General features: G+C 47.5%; 1 protein-coding gene across 1 annotated transcript in view; it reads left to right on the top strand.

The window, feature by feature from the left end:
* The window catches only part of Prtg (protogenin), a 108315-nt gene that overhangs the window by 73536 nt on the left and 17616 nt on the right, over positions 1-17163 (top strand). The window contains exons 12-15 of the mRNA XM_028865420.2: positions 12285-12380; positions 13395-13581; positions 13830-13957; positions 16499-16669. Coding sequence (XP_028721253.1) covers positions 12285-12380; positions 13395-13581; positions 13830-13957; positions 16499-16669 — 582 coding nt within the window. The remainder of the gene's footprint in view (positions 1-12284; positions 12381-13394; positions 13582-13829; positions 13958-16498; positions 16670-17163) is intronic.

The raw sequence follows: 17163 nt of genomic DNA, 5'->3' as shown, positions 1-17163 counted from the left end.
TGTTCTTTCAACAGCGTGCTTCCCACTTGGGAAGAAATCGAAGAGCCGGTTCAGGCCGTCTTCCTACATCTCTCCCATCCTGTAAGCATGCTTTGAACCACCAAGGGTTGCATGTTTGAGGGATGGTTATCAAGCTACAGATGTTTTTGCAATGTGCCCCTCCACCCAAGTCCCTGTGGCTCAGGGAATGATGGATGATATTTTCACGTTGCTTCACAAAAGGGTCAAAATGCCATGGTGAGTCCGTGACTGGGAGGTGGAGAAGTGTTAGTCCTGGAAGGAAATTTATTTCATGGCTTCAGGGGAAGTTCGGCTGTCATGAATGGGCTTCCTCTGCCAGTCTATAAAAATATTGTTTGTAAGGCACTGATGTATGTGGGGTGGACAGGGCAGCTACTTAAACAATGTGAGGTAGGTACAGTAGTGTGTGAGGCTCACAGGCTTCCTCTGGGGGCTTCTGGGCAAGCTCTGCTCTTGGTGAAAATCCTAGCATGACTGAAGAAAGGACCTTCTTCATTTTATGTGGCAATTTGAAGTAAACCTCACTTGTAATTATGATAGCCTCCAGTTGTCTTACGAGATACGCTGACGCTCTTTATTTTGTTAGAGTTGAGTTTTATTCATAATAAGCAGTCCATTCACTTTGCTTCCATCTGTTTGTTTTTAGGCAGGGTCTCAGGGTGCAGTCCTTCATCTAGAACTCACGGTGTAAAACAGGCTGGCCTCAAACTCGGAGTTCTGCCTCTCTCTGCCTCCTGAGTGCTCGGATTGAAGGGCTGCCCCACCACATCTGGCCCATTTTGCTCTTAAATTATTTGGGTGCTTATATGTGAACACAGCCTTATTAATACTGTTCATGTGCTACTGTTTCAAATTTGGGGACAGTTAAACTGTTCTGGTTTTGAATTATCAGTTTATTTTATCTTCTGTGTATGAGTGTTTTGCCTGCGTGTCCGTCTGTGACCATGTGTGTGCCAGAGGTCAGAAGAGGGTGTCAGCTCCCGAGACAGTGGAGTCGTGCTGTCGTGTTTGTGCTGGGAATCAAACCCGGGTCCACTAGAAAACAGACATGTCTCTTAGCTGCTGAGCCATGTCGCTAGCCCCTAAACTGCTGGTCTCTTGGAATCTTCTTTTTTCCCTCCTTACCCACAGGACATACTTGTCATCAGCTTCTCTCTATTTGTCGATGGTGTGGTGGGAGTCTGAGCTTAGAAAATGGGACCCCTGGGCTGCCTTTCTTCCATGCTGACCCACAAGGAAAGGTGTCTCCCTAGACAAAAGTGGACTATTTGACCCCTTCAGTGGCAGCGGGGTTGGGGTGGGGGGCGGGTTTAGATTAGTTGTTCAGTGTGCCAATAATTCAGGTTCTCTTCCGGCAGTGTTCACGTCGAGAGCTTTCCACCTAAACTTTGATTAATTGTGCTGTGGGAAACCACGTCTTCAACCACATCTTCTGAAAATAACTATTTAAAAAAGAAGACGTCTTGGCATCTGACATATAAAAGTAAAAACACATGATCCTAAAAGAAAGAACATGATCAAAATACTGCGCATGCAGTAATTGGGAGAGCCTTTTGTCTCTGTCCGGGTCTCCAGCTGTGATAGAGAGGTTTTTCTCTTAGAGATTGCCAGTAGTGTGTGCTTATTTTGGTAGGAAATGGATTCTAAAATGTCACATGGAAAGGACTTTCCCTTCAATTATCCTCCATTCAGTCGGAGAGAGGGGATGTTGTCACTGCGGGGAGAGGTGTTATTTGTCTTAAGACCCTTCAGGAAGCCAAACAAAAGGCTCCAGTCATTCCAGGTTCAGACAAATACCCTCCCTTTGGCTTTCGGGAAAGCTGTGTGGGGAACTTTGCAGTTCACATACTCAACAGAACAGTTTTGTAACATTTTGGTACAGTCGTTGGACTAAATGTGAAGCCTGTTTATAACTCAAACATAGTAAAAAAACATCCATGGTCAACAGGCATGCAGAAAATCAACCTGGAAATAAAAGGGGAAGAATTTTTAATCGAAGCAAATTAAAGCAAAATCGGCATTCTCAGCTAAAACCGGACTTTAATTCAGCACACTAACACATTTGAGTAAAAACATTTGAGGCTCTGAATTTTCTTTTCCCTATTCTAATAATAGGCGTGCTGATCACATAAGAATGGGTCCTGAAAGGACCTGCTACGTGGTGATATGCATGGGAACTTAGAACGTTGATACAGGTGTGTGTAAAAATAATGAAACCCATTATATTTGCATGCCCCCTAAAAATTTCTTAGAAACAAACAAGGGACCTGCTCCTCCAGTAATGTCCGGACCGTGGAGAAACTGCAGCCACTTGGGAAACCGCCCCACTGTTGAAATGCAAGTTGGGCTTCCTGTGCCCTGCTCAAGTGTGGTGGTGCCTTAGAGCCCCGCGCGGCTCGGCCCGCCTTTCCCACCCATCCCCCTTAGCAGTTTTCCTGTCTCTCCGCCTGCTGGACCAGACTTGGGCTGGCCTCAGATTCTGTGTCAGAGGCCACGACCCAGGTGTCACAGCAGCCCCCCACCGCCGGCCTTCTCTCTGAATAATTATATGGGCGGTATTGTTCGGAAGGACCAGGCTCCAGGGCAGTGCAGTCACCCTGGCTGGGCAGACCAAGGAGAGCTCTGGTCGGGGTTGCTGGCGAACAATGGCCCCCGAGCAGCCTTGCACAAAACCTGGCCGCACAAAAGATGAAATGAAAAGTGGACATGCGGTGGGGTGCTGGGCTTCCCCTGCAGAGCCCCTCACCTTCCTAACTGGTTTCCCGTGTCCCCTTTTAGTATCTTTGCGTGCGCTGACCTCAGGCCAGCAAAAGTGTGAGAGTGCCCTTTACCTTTGAAAACATATTCCGGCTTGACTCGCTTGGGCTTTGAAGCTGTCTTAATTGAGGCATACTGGGCTTGCTATCAGCGAAGCTTGCTCCGCCGGCCCTTTGAGTAAACAGTGTAAAGCAATACGTGGCGATTCTTAAAACAGCACTCTTTATTTTCTTTTTAAAAACCTTTACACACACACACACACACACACACACACACACACACACACATTTTAAATAAAGAGCCCTTATTTAAAAAAAGCCACACACTGAAGTTAATCAGACCCCAGAACTATATATTTATTTCAGTGAACTTCTTCGGTATGGTTAAAACGACCATTCTAAAGCTGTGGAGCCTCACATTGCGTTTTACACTTTAACTTTCAAATCCATTTGCATACTCATCCACCACCAGACATGAAAAATCCACGACAGAGTTAGAACCACATGACTTACCGCAGTACATAGTGGTTTTTAAAACAACACTCAACCCTGTTTTCTTGAGGGTGTTTAATCGGGCCACTCCAGTGTGCTCCGGTTTGTCCCTTGAAGAAGAGGCAGAGGACGAGGCTAAAGTCTAGCGGATTACTTCCTGTTCCTTTGATGCCGGAGGATTACTTTTCCCACCACCTGGGAGTTTTCCATAGAAAAATAGGCAATTAAAACTCTCCGCACTTTAGAGCTGAATTTGAGAAATGGCTGGAAGGGCGGATTACTCTGCTCCTGTGAAGTTTTCTCATGGTCTTGACCTCAGGTTTTCTCCTAATTTTATCAAACCCTGACCTCTGGCTCTGGCCTGGCTCTCCTGGAGGATCCCGGGGCCTTGTGAACAAGCAGCAACCGAGGGAAACAAAGGCTGGTCTTCATAACCCTGCCTTATCTGTACCGTTGGTCCACAGCCCAGGCTTTGTAAATAATTGTTTTCTGGTGTGGGATTTCCAGGACTCGGGCCAAAGGGTTCGTAGGGCAGCACTGTTCATATGGTCTGAGCTCCGTACCCATCAGTGTTACAGCCTCAGTCCATCCCTCGGGAACAGTTGACGGCGTGTGGGAGAAGTATGGAAATTCCCTACTAAGTGAGCCTTTTACATTTTGTGTTTTATAGGTTTAAAAAAAGTGTAAAAATAGAACAATGATCAGAACGCTGGAGAACTGGAATTGTTTAATAAAAAAAAAACCGTTTGTTTTTGGTTTTACTTTTGAGACAAGGAGGTATCAGTTGTGTATCCAGAGGGGTCTGGAACCACCATCCCCTGCCTCTATCCCCTAAGTGCTGGAAATACAGGCGTGTGCATACCCGACTCAAATGTTTTCTCCTTAAAGTAATTTATTCCTTACTATTTGTGCTAGTTAGTTTTTTGGGTTTCGTTTGTTTGTTGTTGTTGTTGTTGTTTTTTAAAGGGGGGTGGTTCAAGACAGGGTTTCTCTGTGTCGCTTTGGAGCCTGTCCTGGATCTTGCTCTGTAGACCAGGCTGGCCTCGAACTCACAGAGATCCGCCTGCCTCTGCCTGGGATTAAAGGTGTGCGCCCCCACCCAGCTGTTTGTTTTTTTAACTTGACACAAGCCAGAGTCATCTGGGAAGAGAAAACCTCAGCTGAGAAAATGCCCACCAGATTGGCCTGTAGGCAGGGCTCTGGGGCACTCTTTGATCAATGATTGATACGGGAGGGCACGGCCCACTGTGGGCAGTACCACCCCTGGGCTGGTGGTCCTGGATGGTATGAGGAAGCATACCGGGCAAGCCATTGGGAACAAGCCCGTAAGCAGCACTCCTCCGTGGCCTCTGTCAATTCCTGCCTTGAGTTCCCTTCATGACGGACCGGAAACTGTTAAACTCTTTCCTCTCCGGGTTGCTTCTGACCAGCTTTATCACAGCGACGGAAAGCAGACTCGGCGCTAGTCCCATTTCTGACTTGTCCTGCTTTTCCAGTACATACTGGCTTGTCCCAAAGACTCACACTAACATGACTTAGGCAGAGCAGATGGCCCTTTTCAGAGATAACCTAATCTAAAACCCGGAAAGAGAGAGAAGGGGGTTCATTCTCGGGGCTCCTGCGTTTCCCTTACCTGCACACTCCCAGCCATTTTACCATCCGACCTTTCAGACATGCGCAGCCCGACCTTTCAGACATGCGCAGCCCTTCGCCACTGGGTTTATAAAATGGGCCAAAGCGTGAAAGCTGAAGGCCAGCAGCCCTTGGCCACGTGGGGCCTCTTGCCCTTGGTCACCCCGGGGTGAGATGGGGAGCGTTCTTGCTGCTTCCCAGTGCCTCTTCTCCACAACCCCATTTACTCACCCGCCCCATGTGTATTTCCAGTACAGTTTGCGGGGCCCCGCCTGGCCGCTCTCCGCTCTCCCAAGTCCGTTCCCAGCCTGACTGTTGCATGTGACCACCTCTCATGTCACTTCGCGGCTGCAGACCTGGGCTCCCGCCTCCCTCCCTGGTCCTTTGGCCTGCGCTCATCTCCTGACCTGCATCTCAGCTTCCCCTGGCTTCTCAAATGCTGCTGCCTCTCTGGTGCTGTGTCACGCTGAATTAGAGCTTACTGTTCCCACTTGTGAATACTGTTAGAGCTTTGACAGATTACTTTGCGACAGTTACTCCTATCCTGCCTACCTATTTATACTGTCGTCACGATTCCTTAATATCTGGTATCTAAACCAAGTTCAGACTGATAATCTCTTAGTCAGCTTTCTAACCTCGAAGACAGTTCTGATGAGGAAACCGTGACGCTCACAGCCACAGAACCAGCCATTAAGCCTGAAACCTGAATCATCCCCCAGTGCCCAAATTGTTTTTCTTCCCTGCATGTTATTTTGTTGTCTAGCAGTAAACATAAGTACCAAGTGTTCTTCCGAACACTTTACAAGTATAAACTCCTTTAATCCCTACCTTACAGGCGAGGAACCCTAATACAAACTTAAATGGTCTTATCCCAGAGTCTACTGAACTCTTTTGTGTGTGTGTGTGTGTGTGTGTGTGTGTGTGTGTGTGTGTGTACGTACATACATGAATGCACAGATGCCTGCAGAAACCCCTCCCTCTCAAAAAAAAGATGGGATTCGATCCCCTGGAGCTGAAGTTACAGGTGATTGTGGGCTGCCAGTGTGGGTGTTGGGTACAAAACTCGGGTCCTCTGAGAGAGCGGCGAGCACTCATGACCACTGAGCCCCCAGCCTTTCCTTTTATTGCTTGAGAGTTAATCCTGGCTATGGTTTGATGGAACTTACTCAGTAGCCGAATTCCGTTTGGACCTTCTTTCATGGGCCTGTTCCTGTGTTGGGTGTCTTGAGTCTCTCCCGCCCTCTACGGGGTCATAACACTCCTTGCCTACTCATACACAGATGCCATCTAGTGGCAAAAAGGGAAAAATGCAGGTTTTTCTAGTTAAAAAAAACGAGAAAGGCCAGGATTTTAGTTGTAGTTATTTTACTTATATTTGGACACACGGATAAAAATAAAATAAAAATTAAGGGGAAAAAAAGATGTGGTTGGCAAGCCATTATTGTTAAGCCGTATACCGCTCCAGTGGAATAGGAATGATTTCCGCTGAGCGTGCCTTATAAAGATTTTGGCGTTGCAGAGACTCACTTTTTTGGCCTCTGCTTTTCTTGTTGTGACTTGAAGCTATTAAGGGTAGTAACTCATTCTCAGGACCGGATACAGCTCACAGATTGGATTAATCTCAGGGCCCATCTGCTGGCTGTTTCTAGTGCTGGCCCTCAAGCGCTTCCATATTTCACGCATGGAACGCTTTACTGTTTTGTAGTCAGGCAGGACATTTATTGACTTCTTTTCCAAAGCATTTATTGTCTCTAGGGGTGTTCGAGGAGCGCTTCCTAGATTCATATGGGAGACACGGGTGGGTTTGTCCCTTTGAGAGGATTCGATGCCATGCCTGGGAGGGCAGCAAACCTTCCTGACCACCCTTTAGTGTCATATGCATGTCAGACACACACCTGGGAACCCTTACCTTCCCTGCACGCCAGGGAATGCTAATGAGGACCGTGAATTGAGCTCAGCTTGAGGATTTGCTGGTTGCTAATTTCCCGGCGTCCTGGGCCCTAGACCTGCTTTGTATAAGCAGATGTCTTTCGTCTATAAACCCCTCCACAAGATGACGTGTGAATTTATTAAACTGAGTCAGGGTTTTCGTGTCCTCACTGTTGAGTCTACAGTTCAGGGACTGTCTTCTCTCTCTCAGGTCACCTAGCTGCAGCAACAGGCTTGGGTGTTTTTTTGTTTTGTTTTTGTTTTTCGAGACAGGGTTTCTCTGTGTAGCTTTGCGCCTTTCCTGGAACTTGCTTTGTAGACCAGGCTGGCCTTGCACTCACAGAGATCCGCCTGGCTCTGCCTCCCGAGTGCTGGGATTAAAGGCGTGCGCCACCACCGCCCGGCAGGCTTGGGTGTTTTACCAGCCCTGGGACAGTGCAGAATGCCTGTTAGGCTAATTTTACTTAACACTCTTAAAATCTCTGTTGACGAGGTCCCCTTGCGTCTCCGGCTTCCACGCGCAAACAAGGCTTAGAAGAAGAGGAGCTTGCTTAGATCGATATAGTTAGAAGGTGACAAAGAATGGATGTTCCGTTTTGTTTTTGAGACAAGGTCTCACTGTATGGTCCTGGCTGGCCTGGACCGTGCTGTGTAGACCAGGCTCTCGAGCTCACAAAGATCCACCTGCCTCTGTCTCCCGAGCGCTAAGATTGAAAGCGTGCACCACCACACCCAGCAGAGCGTTTTTATTGTATTTCCTTTGGTGCATTCGGAGTAAAAGCAGAGGCTGGCAGGATGGCTCAGTGGTTAAAGGCACCCGATGGGAAAGCTAACAACCTGAGTCTGATCCCCGGGACACACGTGGTGTGGTAGAAGAGAACCGCTGCTCTTTGTCGCCTGCTCTCCACGGCATGTGTGCACCCGCATACACATACACACACGTGCACACAAAATAAAAAGTAAGATGTAACACAAATGTTTTAAGGAAAAGCAGGGGCTGGAAAAATTACTTAGGGCTTGAAAAAGTGCTTACTGTGCTTCCAGAGAACTCAAGTTTGGTTCCAGACAACCACATCAGGAGGCTCACAAATGCCTGTAACTCTAGTTCTGGGAGAACTGCTACCCCTTCAGGCCTCCAAGGGCACCTGACATACACAGAGAGACACACACGTACACATGATTTAAAAAAATCAAAGTAAAAGCAAGAATTGTCAGCACTTGGGAGGCAGAGGCAGGCGGATCTTTGTGAGTTCGAGGCCAGCCTGGGCTACCAAGTGAGCTCTAGGAAAGTTGCAAAGCTACACAGAGACACCCTGTCTCGAAAAAACCAAAAAAAAAAAAAAAAAAAAAAAAAGCAAGAATTGTGTCTTTTTAATCCTTGAATCTCAGACAACCCCTGACTTTGGATAGACACTGTAAATGTTCACCTGACACCTGGGAGTCTTTTCTTGGCCAGACTCGTGGTCCTCACTGGGCCTTGTGTGACTAGTAGTCCTACTAGATGAGCTTGTGGGAGAGAGTGAATCAGGAAGGAAGGCCAGCCAGTCCCAGAGCCAGCAGAGGGAAGACACTGGCTCTACCTCAGCCATGTGCCAGGACCTACCTTTTGGACTAGAAGTGGACTCCTTAGAGAAGATGAGGCACATTCATTTGGCTGCAGACCACAGTCACCTTCGTGCAGGCTGGTACTCCAGCCCTGAATTGTTACTAACCAAAACATTTAGGGGGCCAGCAACATGGCTCAAAGGTGCTTGCTGTCCAGCTCTGGAGACCAGAGTTCGAGCTCCAGAATCCCACAGAGATGGATAGCACTAATCCCACAGAGGTTCTCTGGCCTCCACGTGCATTTTGTGGTGCACATGTGCACGCCCATATGAAAGCGTGCTAGGGCACACACACCTTTTTTTTTTTTAATTAAAAGCATTTAAGATTAAATTTATATTAAATCGAATTATTTGAGCTTTTTGCCCTTGACCCAATATTTTTATACATTTCCGACTTTTGAAGCATTTTTTAAAGGGTATTTAATTTTATTTTTCCTTTTGTGTGTGTCTGTGTGAGTGTATGCCTTGTGTATGTGTGCAGGTACCTATGGAAGCCAGAAGAGGGTGTCAGATCCCACGGAGCTGGAAGGTTTATTTGTTTGTGTTTGTTTGTTTTCTTTCTGAGACGGGGTTTCTCTGTGTAGCCTTGGCTGTCCTGAAACTTGCTTTGTAGACAGGGATGGCGTCAAACTCAAGAGATCCTCTGCCTCCCTAGTGCTGGGACTGAAGGGATGCACCATCGGGGCTGAAGTTCTAGAAAGGTGGGTATGAGCCACCTGATGTGGGTGCTAGGAACTGAACGTCTCTGCAAGAGCAGGAAGCTTGCTTAACCAGGGAGCCATCTCTCCAGACCCCTTTAAAGCACATTTAACCCAAAGTTCAAATGTACCTCTTTGCACCGTTGTGGTGACTCATGTCTGTAATTGCAGCTACTTGGGAGACTGAGGTAAAAGAATGGCGAGGTCGGCCTGACCAACATAAGGAGACCCATCTCAAAATAAAATTAAAAAAAAAAATAGAGACCTGAGTGGTGAATGTCTGCCCCTTGCACTGGGTTTGGGGAGCTGGCGTTATTCTTTCTGTCCTGCCTCTTCTTCTCCTCCCTTCCTGAGGAGACCCACACTGCCCTCTGGGGCTGCTTCCCTTGCTCTGCTGTTTTCCCTCAGACCACATCGCCTAAGTTTACTGAGCGTCGTGAGACCACGCACTGCCCGTATGGCAGTACTTAACTCCAGCGTGGCTGGGACGGCCTGAGGACCCTTTCCAAGCAGTGTTCTAGTGCGGACCCCATTCTCTGCCTTGCCACCTGAGCGGGGAGACTGCAGAACTCAGGTTTAGAACTTGCACTGGTCTGTCCAGTTTAGTCTCTGTGATAGTTCTCTGTGCTCAGTTGATTAGTTTGTACCCTTCCTTCTGTTAATGATGAAGCTTTATGTTTTCCTCTTCAACTGATAAATCTCATTGCCTAGTAACTCTCAGACGTGTGTGTGTGTGTGTGTGTGTGTGTGTGTGTGTGTGTGTGTGTGTGTGTGGCCAGAGGCTGTTCCTCTATTGCTTTCCACTTTGTGTTTTGAGACAGGGTCTCTTGCTGAACCTGGAATTCACTGTATGGGTAGACTGGCTGACCAGCAAACCTCAGGGATCCTGTGTCTGCCTTCTTGGTGCTGGGATTACAGGAATGTGCCACAAGGCTCAGTTGGTAAAATGTTTACCACGCAAGCACGATGACCTGAGTTGAGACCCCAACACCCACACAGAAGCCAGGAGTGGACTAGTTCAAGTGGATCCCTGAAGCTTGCTGGCCAGCCACCCTAGCTGAATCAGTAAGCTCTAGGTTCTGTGAGAGACCCTGCCTCAAAGAATCACATGGAGAGGTAACTCAGGAGGACACCCAGTGTCAACCGCTGGCCACATGACTGCATGCAGACACATGTTTGTGCACATCACCTGCACACTTGAATGTGTATACACACACACACACACACACACACACACACACACCACCCCAGAGAACAGAGAAATGAGCTCTCCACTCGTTCTAACAGCCCTTCTCAGTCAGTGTTCTCTGAGGAGGGCTGTACCGTGTTGCGCTCTGGGGCACTGTCTCGTCTCGTCTTCTCTTTTCTGTGTCTCCCCATCCCTGGCACGGCATTTTACCATCAGCAGACGTTCCCAAAGACCCAGCCTCTAACCGAGGACAGAAAAATGTGCCAGCATTGCACTCTGAATTCATGGGGAGCTAGCACCGCATTCCACGAGTAGCAACACAGCGTATCTGCAGGCCGGAGCCTGGAGTTCACTTGGTTGATAGATTCGGTGGAAGGATTGGAAAGAAAAATGAAAACTTTTTGTTTGTTTTTCGAGACAGGGTTTCTCTGTGTAGTTTTGGTGCCTGTCCTGGATCTCGCTCTGTAGCCCAGGCTGGCCTCGAACTCACGGAGATCTGCCTGCCTCTGCCTCCCGAGTGCTGGGATTAAAGGCGGCGGCCGCTGCTGCTGCCGCCGCCGCCGCCGCCGCCGCCGCCGCCGCCGCCGCCGCCACCACCACCACCACCACCGCCGCCGCCACCCGACTGGCCTGATTTCTTGAGACAAGGTCTTTCTATGTAGCCCTGGCTGTCCTGGAACTCCCTGTGTAGATCAGACTGGCCTCGAACTCACAGAGACATTTTGTATTTTGAGACGGTGTTTTCTGTCCTAGTGTGCGAGTCCTAGGCATTGAAGTCAGGTAGTCAGACTTGGCAGCAGGTACCCTCACCCACTGGGCCTTTTTGCCTGCCCAGGACATCTTTTAAAATATATTTAATACTTTATATTAAAAATTATTTATAAATTGCTAAAGTAGATATGTAAAAATCTTAAAAATTACTTTGGAGAATGTGTTTATTTTTCAAGTTTTAAATGAATTCACTATGGAGTTATTTTTAAGAGTTGTTTTATTATTCTTTAATATGTGTATGTGCCCTTAGGACAACTATGAATTCCTCAACTGTGCTAGGAATGAGAATGTGTTTTATTTGATAAAGGAAAAATGATTTAGATAAATACTCATGTACATTGAAAAAAAACTGGGATGGGTTTCATTTTAATGTTGTGATAGTTAACGGACACCAGTAGAGGGCGCTCCAGCTCACCTCGCTTGATTTATATTAAGGGCTTGAAAATGGAGTTTTCTTGAAAGAGACCCACTTAGAATACTCAGAGATTCTACTGGAAGGTGTTTGTCCTCATTCTCCCTAACTCAGAGGGAGAAAACACTACTCTTGAGTTTAATTGCCTCAGCAAAACGCATAAAATAACCTTTGGGGACCCATATGGAGGGGAGGCTGAGTCAGGAGCGGGTAGAATTCCAAGCCAGCCTGGACTGTGTGTGTGTTGGGGGATATATAATGAATTTGAAGACAGCCTGGGCAAGACTCTATCCTTAAAAACATGAATAACTAAAGCCAGTGAGATGCCTCAGCGGGTGAAGTTGCTTCCCACCAAGCCTGATGAAACCGATTTCCAGAACTCACAGAGTGGGAAGGGAAAACCTGACTCAAAGTGGTCCTCTCGCCGCCACCTGGGGATGGTGGCATGGACACACGAACACGCAAAATGAAGGAATAAAATGTAATTTATAATAAAAGTAAAGACAAAACTTTTTAATGAAAATTTGGTCATTTGAAGAGGAGCGCCTGTGGCGGTTTGAAATTGGGTTAAATGCGCTAACTTAAGGATAACTAGTAGTCGGGGTGGTGGTGTCACAGAAAGAGAGAGGATAGGGAAAAGAAAGGTTCACTGTTCTGAGAACTTCGTATGTTTGGAAAGGCTCACGCCAAGCCTGCCCATGTCCCGGCTTCTGCCCATAGCTTCTGCCCATGGCCGGAGGGAAAGCTGGTCTGAGTAAGTGTTGCTGGTTTCCTTTCTAGACCCCAGAAGAAAATACCACGTGAGGCTGCTGGCGTACAACCACATGGAAGACGGCTACCAGGCTGACCAAACCGTCAGCACTCCCGGATGCGTGTGTGAGTGACAGCCACTCAGCTCTGTGCTGTGCCTCAGACATACCCCCCACCCCACCCCTTGTCTGAAATTCAGTTTCACTACTACTTGGAAGACTGGGGGGTGGGGGGTAATTTCTTTATATCCTCCAAGCTGCCGGGCACATCTTGAATAAGTGGATACGCAGGCAAAGTGGGTGTTTAAATTCGAAGTACCTATTTTAATTTTGCAAGCAGGAAACCACTAGGAATTAACCGGGGAAAACGCACGGTTACCTACACACTGAATTCCTTGTGTCTGCTTTTGCCTAGAGGCCGGTTGTTTCTGTAATTGCTTCTGTGTGGTGTTCTTCCAGCTCTGGCTTGCTCTGCCTTTGACTAGTACCCTTAGTATCTTGCTTTAACATCTGGTTTGTTGTTATTGGGGATTTTTGTTTTGGTTTTGTTTTGTTTTGTTTTTTTGGGAGACAAGGTCTCACTGTGTAGCCCTGGCTGTCCGAGAACTTGCTTATGTAGACCAGGCTGGCCTCGAATTCACAGAGAATCTGCCTCTTCCACCTAAGAATAAAGGCATCTGCTACCACACTGAAGTATTTTTTCCCCATTTCTTTCTTTGCTTTTTTTTTTTTTGAGGGGGTGGCTGTTTGTTTAGTTTTTGTTTGTTTGTTTGTTTGTTTGTTTGTTTGTTTGTTTGTTTTTTCCCCAAGACAGGACCTCACTATGTAGCTCTGGCTTTTCTGGAACTCACTATGTAGACCAGGCTGGCCTCGAGCTCAGAGAGCCTCCTGCCTCCGAATGCTGGGGTTAAAACCGTGCGCTACTACAACTGTCTAGAGCTGTTGTTTTTCTAACAGTTAAGCCTTTGACTCTGTATCTAACTCACAGAAGAGTTTGGTAGCCGAGTGAGTCAGGGATAGACCATGAGACTGGTGGAGGAAAGACCTCAGATCCACTGACAGGGGAGTTTGCTCATTTCTCATTGTACTGCTCCTACAGCACCAACGCTTTGCAGTAAAGTCCTGTCGCATTTCTCAATAGCTGTTCGCGATCGCATGGTCCCTCCGCCGCCGCCACCCCACCATCTCTATGCGAAGGCTAACACCTCCTCTTCCATCTTCCTGCACTGGAGGAGGCCTGCATTTACCACGGCCCAAGTCATTAACTACACCATCCGCTGTAACCCTGTCGGCCTGCAGAACGCCTCTCTGGTTCTCTACCTGCAAACGTATGTAGCTTGTCTTCTTGGTTGTTTCCTTTGTCTTCCTGGCTGCTCACGCTTCCTGCTACGGACTGGGGCTCAGCTTGGGCTTCGTCTGAGAGCACTCATCTCAGAGCTGGTAATCTAAAACGGCTGGAAGTTTCGGTTCCCGCTGTTCATTCAGTTCTGAAAACTATACTTCCTTGACACGAAGTGATACACTGACTATCGGAAATTGTTCCTGGCGCTAACAAACCCCTTCCTCTTTAATATAGGTCGGAGACCCACATGTTGGTTCAAGGACTGGAACCAAACACCAAGTATGAATTTGCTGTCCGGCTGCATGTGGATCAGCTCTCCAGTCCCTGGAGTCCCGTGGTCTACCATTCCACACTCCCAGAAGGTAGAAACTGCAGCTTCCTTGTGGAGTTGATCTCTCAAATTTTATGTATTCACGTTCGTTCATTCTTTCTTTATTATGTGATTGGGTGTTTTGGCTGCATTATGTCTGTGCAGCACATACGTACAGTGTCTGCAGAAGCCAGAAGAGAGCATCAGATCCTCTGGGAATGGAGTACTGATAGTTGTGAACCACCATATAGGTGCTGGGACTCGAACTCTGGTCCTCTAGAATAGCAGCTGGTGCTCTTAATCACTGAGCCATCTCTCTAGTCCCACTATGGATTTTTATATATAGGGGTTTTGTTTGTTTGTTTGTTTTTCAAGGCAAGGTTTCTCTGTGTAACAGTCCTAGCTGCCCTGGAACTCGCTTTGTAGCCCAGGCTAGCCTAGAACTCACAGAGATCCGCCTGCCTCTGCCTATATATATTTTTTGTTTTGTTTTGTTTTGAACTGGTTTTTATTGTTGTTGTTTGTTTTTTTGAGACAGGGTCAAATGGCTGTTATAGAACTCAGTCTGTAGACGAGACTGACCTCGAATTCAGAGAGATCTGCCTGCCTCTGATCCTAAGTGCTGGGATTAAAGGCATATACCATCATGCCTCTCTTTAAAAAAGCAAAACAAAATTATTAAGGATTTTTTTTTTTTTTTTTTTTGGTTTTTGGTTTTTTGAGGCAGGGTTTCTCTGTGTAGGCCTGGCTGTCCTGGGACTCACTCTGTAGACCAGGCTGACTTCGATCTTACAGAGATTGCCTAGGCAGCCTCTGCCTCCCGAGTGCTGGGATTAAAGGCGAGCACCACCACTGAGACAGTAGAGTCGGGGGTCTTAGACATTGAAGGTTATCCTCATCTACACAGTGAGTTCAGGGCAAGCCGAGATTAGAAGAAGAAGAACAACGGAAGTATGTATGCCACTGTGAGAGCAAGATGACCTCTAACACCTCCCAGTTGAGATGTGCTTCTTCATTTTCTTACCTTTTGAATTTTTTCTCTATTATATTTAAGAGGTTTTTTTTTTCTTCTATGAAAAATTATAAGCCAGTGAGCTTTAATTTCTGTTCTTTTGAGGAATCCTCTTTAATTTTTTTTCCCAGTCAGTCATGATGTTCAAACCTTAGTCTCAGCTTGCTGAAAACAGAAGAAGCTTATTAATGCTCTTAGGAGCCCGCCTCAGACCCCATTTTCCTGTAAGTGGCAGCCTGGTGCTGTTCCCGGTGCCCTGTGACTAGCTGGTCGTGTGAATAGCTGGTCATGTGACTAGCTGGCTGTGCTCCAGCTGTGACACCTGTGGCTCTAACCAGTGTTTTGTGTCCCTGGTGGCTTTGATGCTATCCCATAAAAACAGCACCAAAGCCCACCTCTTCATACTCTGAGCTCTTGTTAAACATGGAGTCAGCTGATGTTCCATGATTTCACTGACGTTCACACACAGAAATTTGTATTTGAGTCTGTTCTGTAAACACGCTGATTCTCGGTGTCTTGGGAAACAGCAGAACGCTTTGGTCTCGGGAGCCTTTGCTTCAAGCCTTCTGGATCTGGTTACTGTTCTAAACAGTTCAGAAGGAGCTACAATTTGAAGTCAGTACCGACTTTCTGAACAGATGACATAATACACTGTACTCCCCCGCCCCTTCCCTCTCTGCGCTAGGTAGGAAGTGTTGCTGTGGCCTCACGCTCGGCAAGTACCCTACTGCCATAGCCATTCTAACTGGTACTTTAACAATAATATTTCACAGGTCCTGAAAATCCTGTCCCTTAGATGTCAGACATTTCCATCTAGGGTCTACCCTCTTTTTTTTTTTTTTTTTTTATTTATTTCCACAGTGTTCTGTCTACAGGCCAGAAGAGGGCACCAGATCTCATTACAGATGGCTGTGAGCCACCATGTGGTTGCTGGGAATTGAACTCAGGACCTCTGGACGAGCAGCCAGTGCTCTTAGCCTCTGAGCCATCTCTCCAGCCCTACCCTCTTCTTTATGGTTTTTCAAAACTGGTTTAAACGGAAAAGTGAAATTAAGATTGGGGAAGGAGCTCAGTGGGTAGAGCGCTGGGTGAATCACCTTGCATACACAAAGCCCTCAGGTAAACCAGCACCACGCAAACCAGACATGGTGGTGTCTTCCTGTTCCGGCTCTCGGGAGGTGGAAACAGGTGTTGAAGGCCAGCCTCAGCTGTTTCCTGTTATTACAAAGAACCTCAAAAGTGATGATGTTCAGATTTCTTTCTTTTTTTTTTAAGTTTATTTATTTATTACGTATACAGTATTCTGCCTACATTTATGCTTGCGGATCAGAAGAGGTCACCATATCTCATTACAGATGGTTGTGAGCCACCATGTGGTTACTGGGAATTGAACTTAGGACCTCTGGAAGAACAGCCAATGCTCTTAACCGCTGAGCCATCTCTCCAGCCCCGATGTTCAGATTTCTTACAGTCGTCCCTGGTTGTGCGGACTCGTCCTTGGTTCTCCGTCTGTCAGCCAGCACAGGCGTGCTCATAACCCCTCTGATCCGCTCATACAGTGTCACTCTCATGTCCCCACAGCACCCACAGGCCCCCCGGTGGGCGTGAAGGTGACCCTGATCGAGGACGACACTGCCCTTGTTTCCTGGAAACCCCCAGACGGCCCAGAGACAGTTGTGACCCGCTACACCATCTTGTACGCTTCCAGGAAGGCCTGGATTGCAGGCGAGTGGCAGGTCCTCCACCGAGAAGGTGAGTGTGAGGAGCGATGGTCAAGGACGGTGACAGGAAGTTACCAGTGTCACAGGGACGGACACCAAGGGAAGCAATATGGAGCTCGCCTTGAGTTCACGTTCTTACGTAGAAAGTAGCAAATTACTGAAGCTTTTGGGTTTTGTTCAAAGAGCATTGGCAATCCATCAATTCAATTAATTAATTAATTGATATATCTGAGCATGCACGTGTCTCAGTGCACGTGGGGTGGTCAGAGAACAGCGTTCAGGCTTGGTCCTTGCCTTCCGCCTTGTTCAGGCAGGATCTCTCTCACTTGTCTGCGTCTGCGTGCTCCCGGGTCGCTGACCCAAGAGCTTCTGGTCAGTTCTCTCCCCCGCATCTCACCATAGGAGTGCTGGGATTACAGATGTGTGCCGCCACGTCCAGCCTTTGGCATAGGTTCCAGGGATCGGACTTGGGTTGTCAGGGGTGCTCAGTAAGCCCTTTGCTTTCTGAGCCTGCTGCTGGCCCCG

Source organism: Peromyscus leucopus, chromosome 14, assembly GCF_004664715.2.
Source record: "Peromyscus leucopus breed LL Stock chromosome 14, UCI_PerLeu_2.1, whole genome shotgun sequence".
Classification (NCBI taxonomy): domain Eukaryota; kingdom Metazoa; phylum Chordata; class Mammalia; order Rodentia; family Cricetidae; genus Peromyscus; species Peromyscus leucopus.
This window is presented reverse-complemented; position numbering and strand designations above follow the sequence as displayed.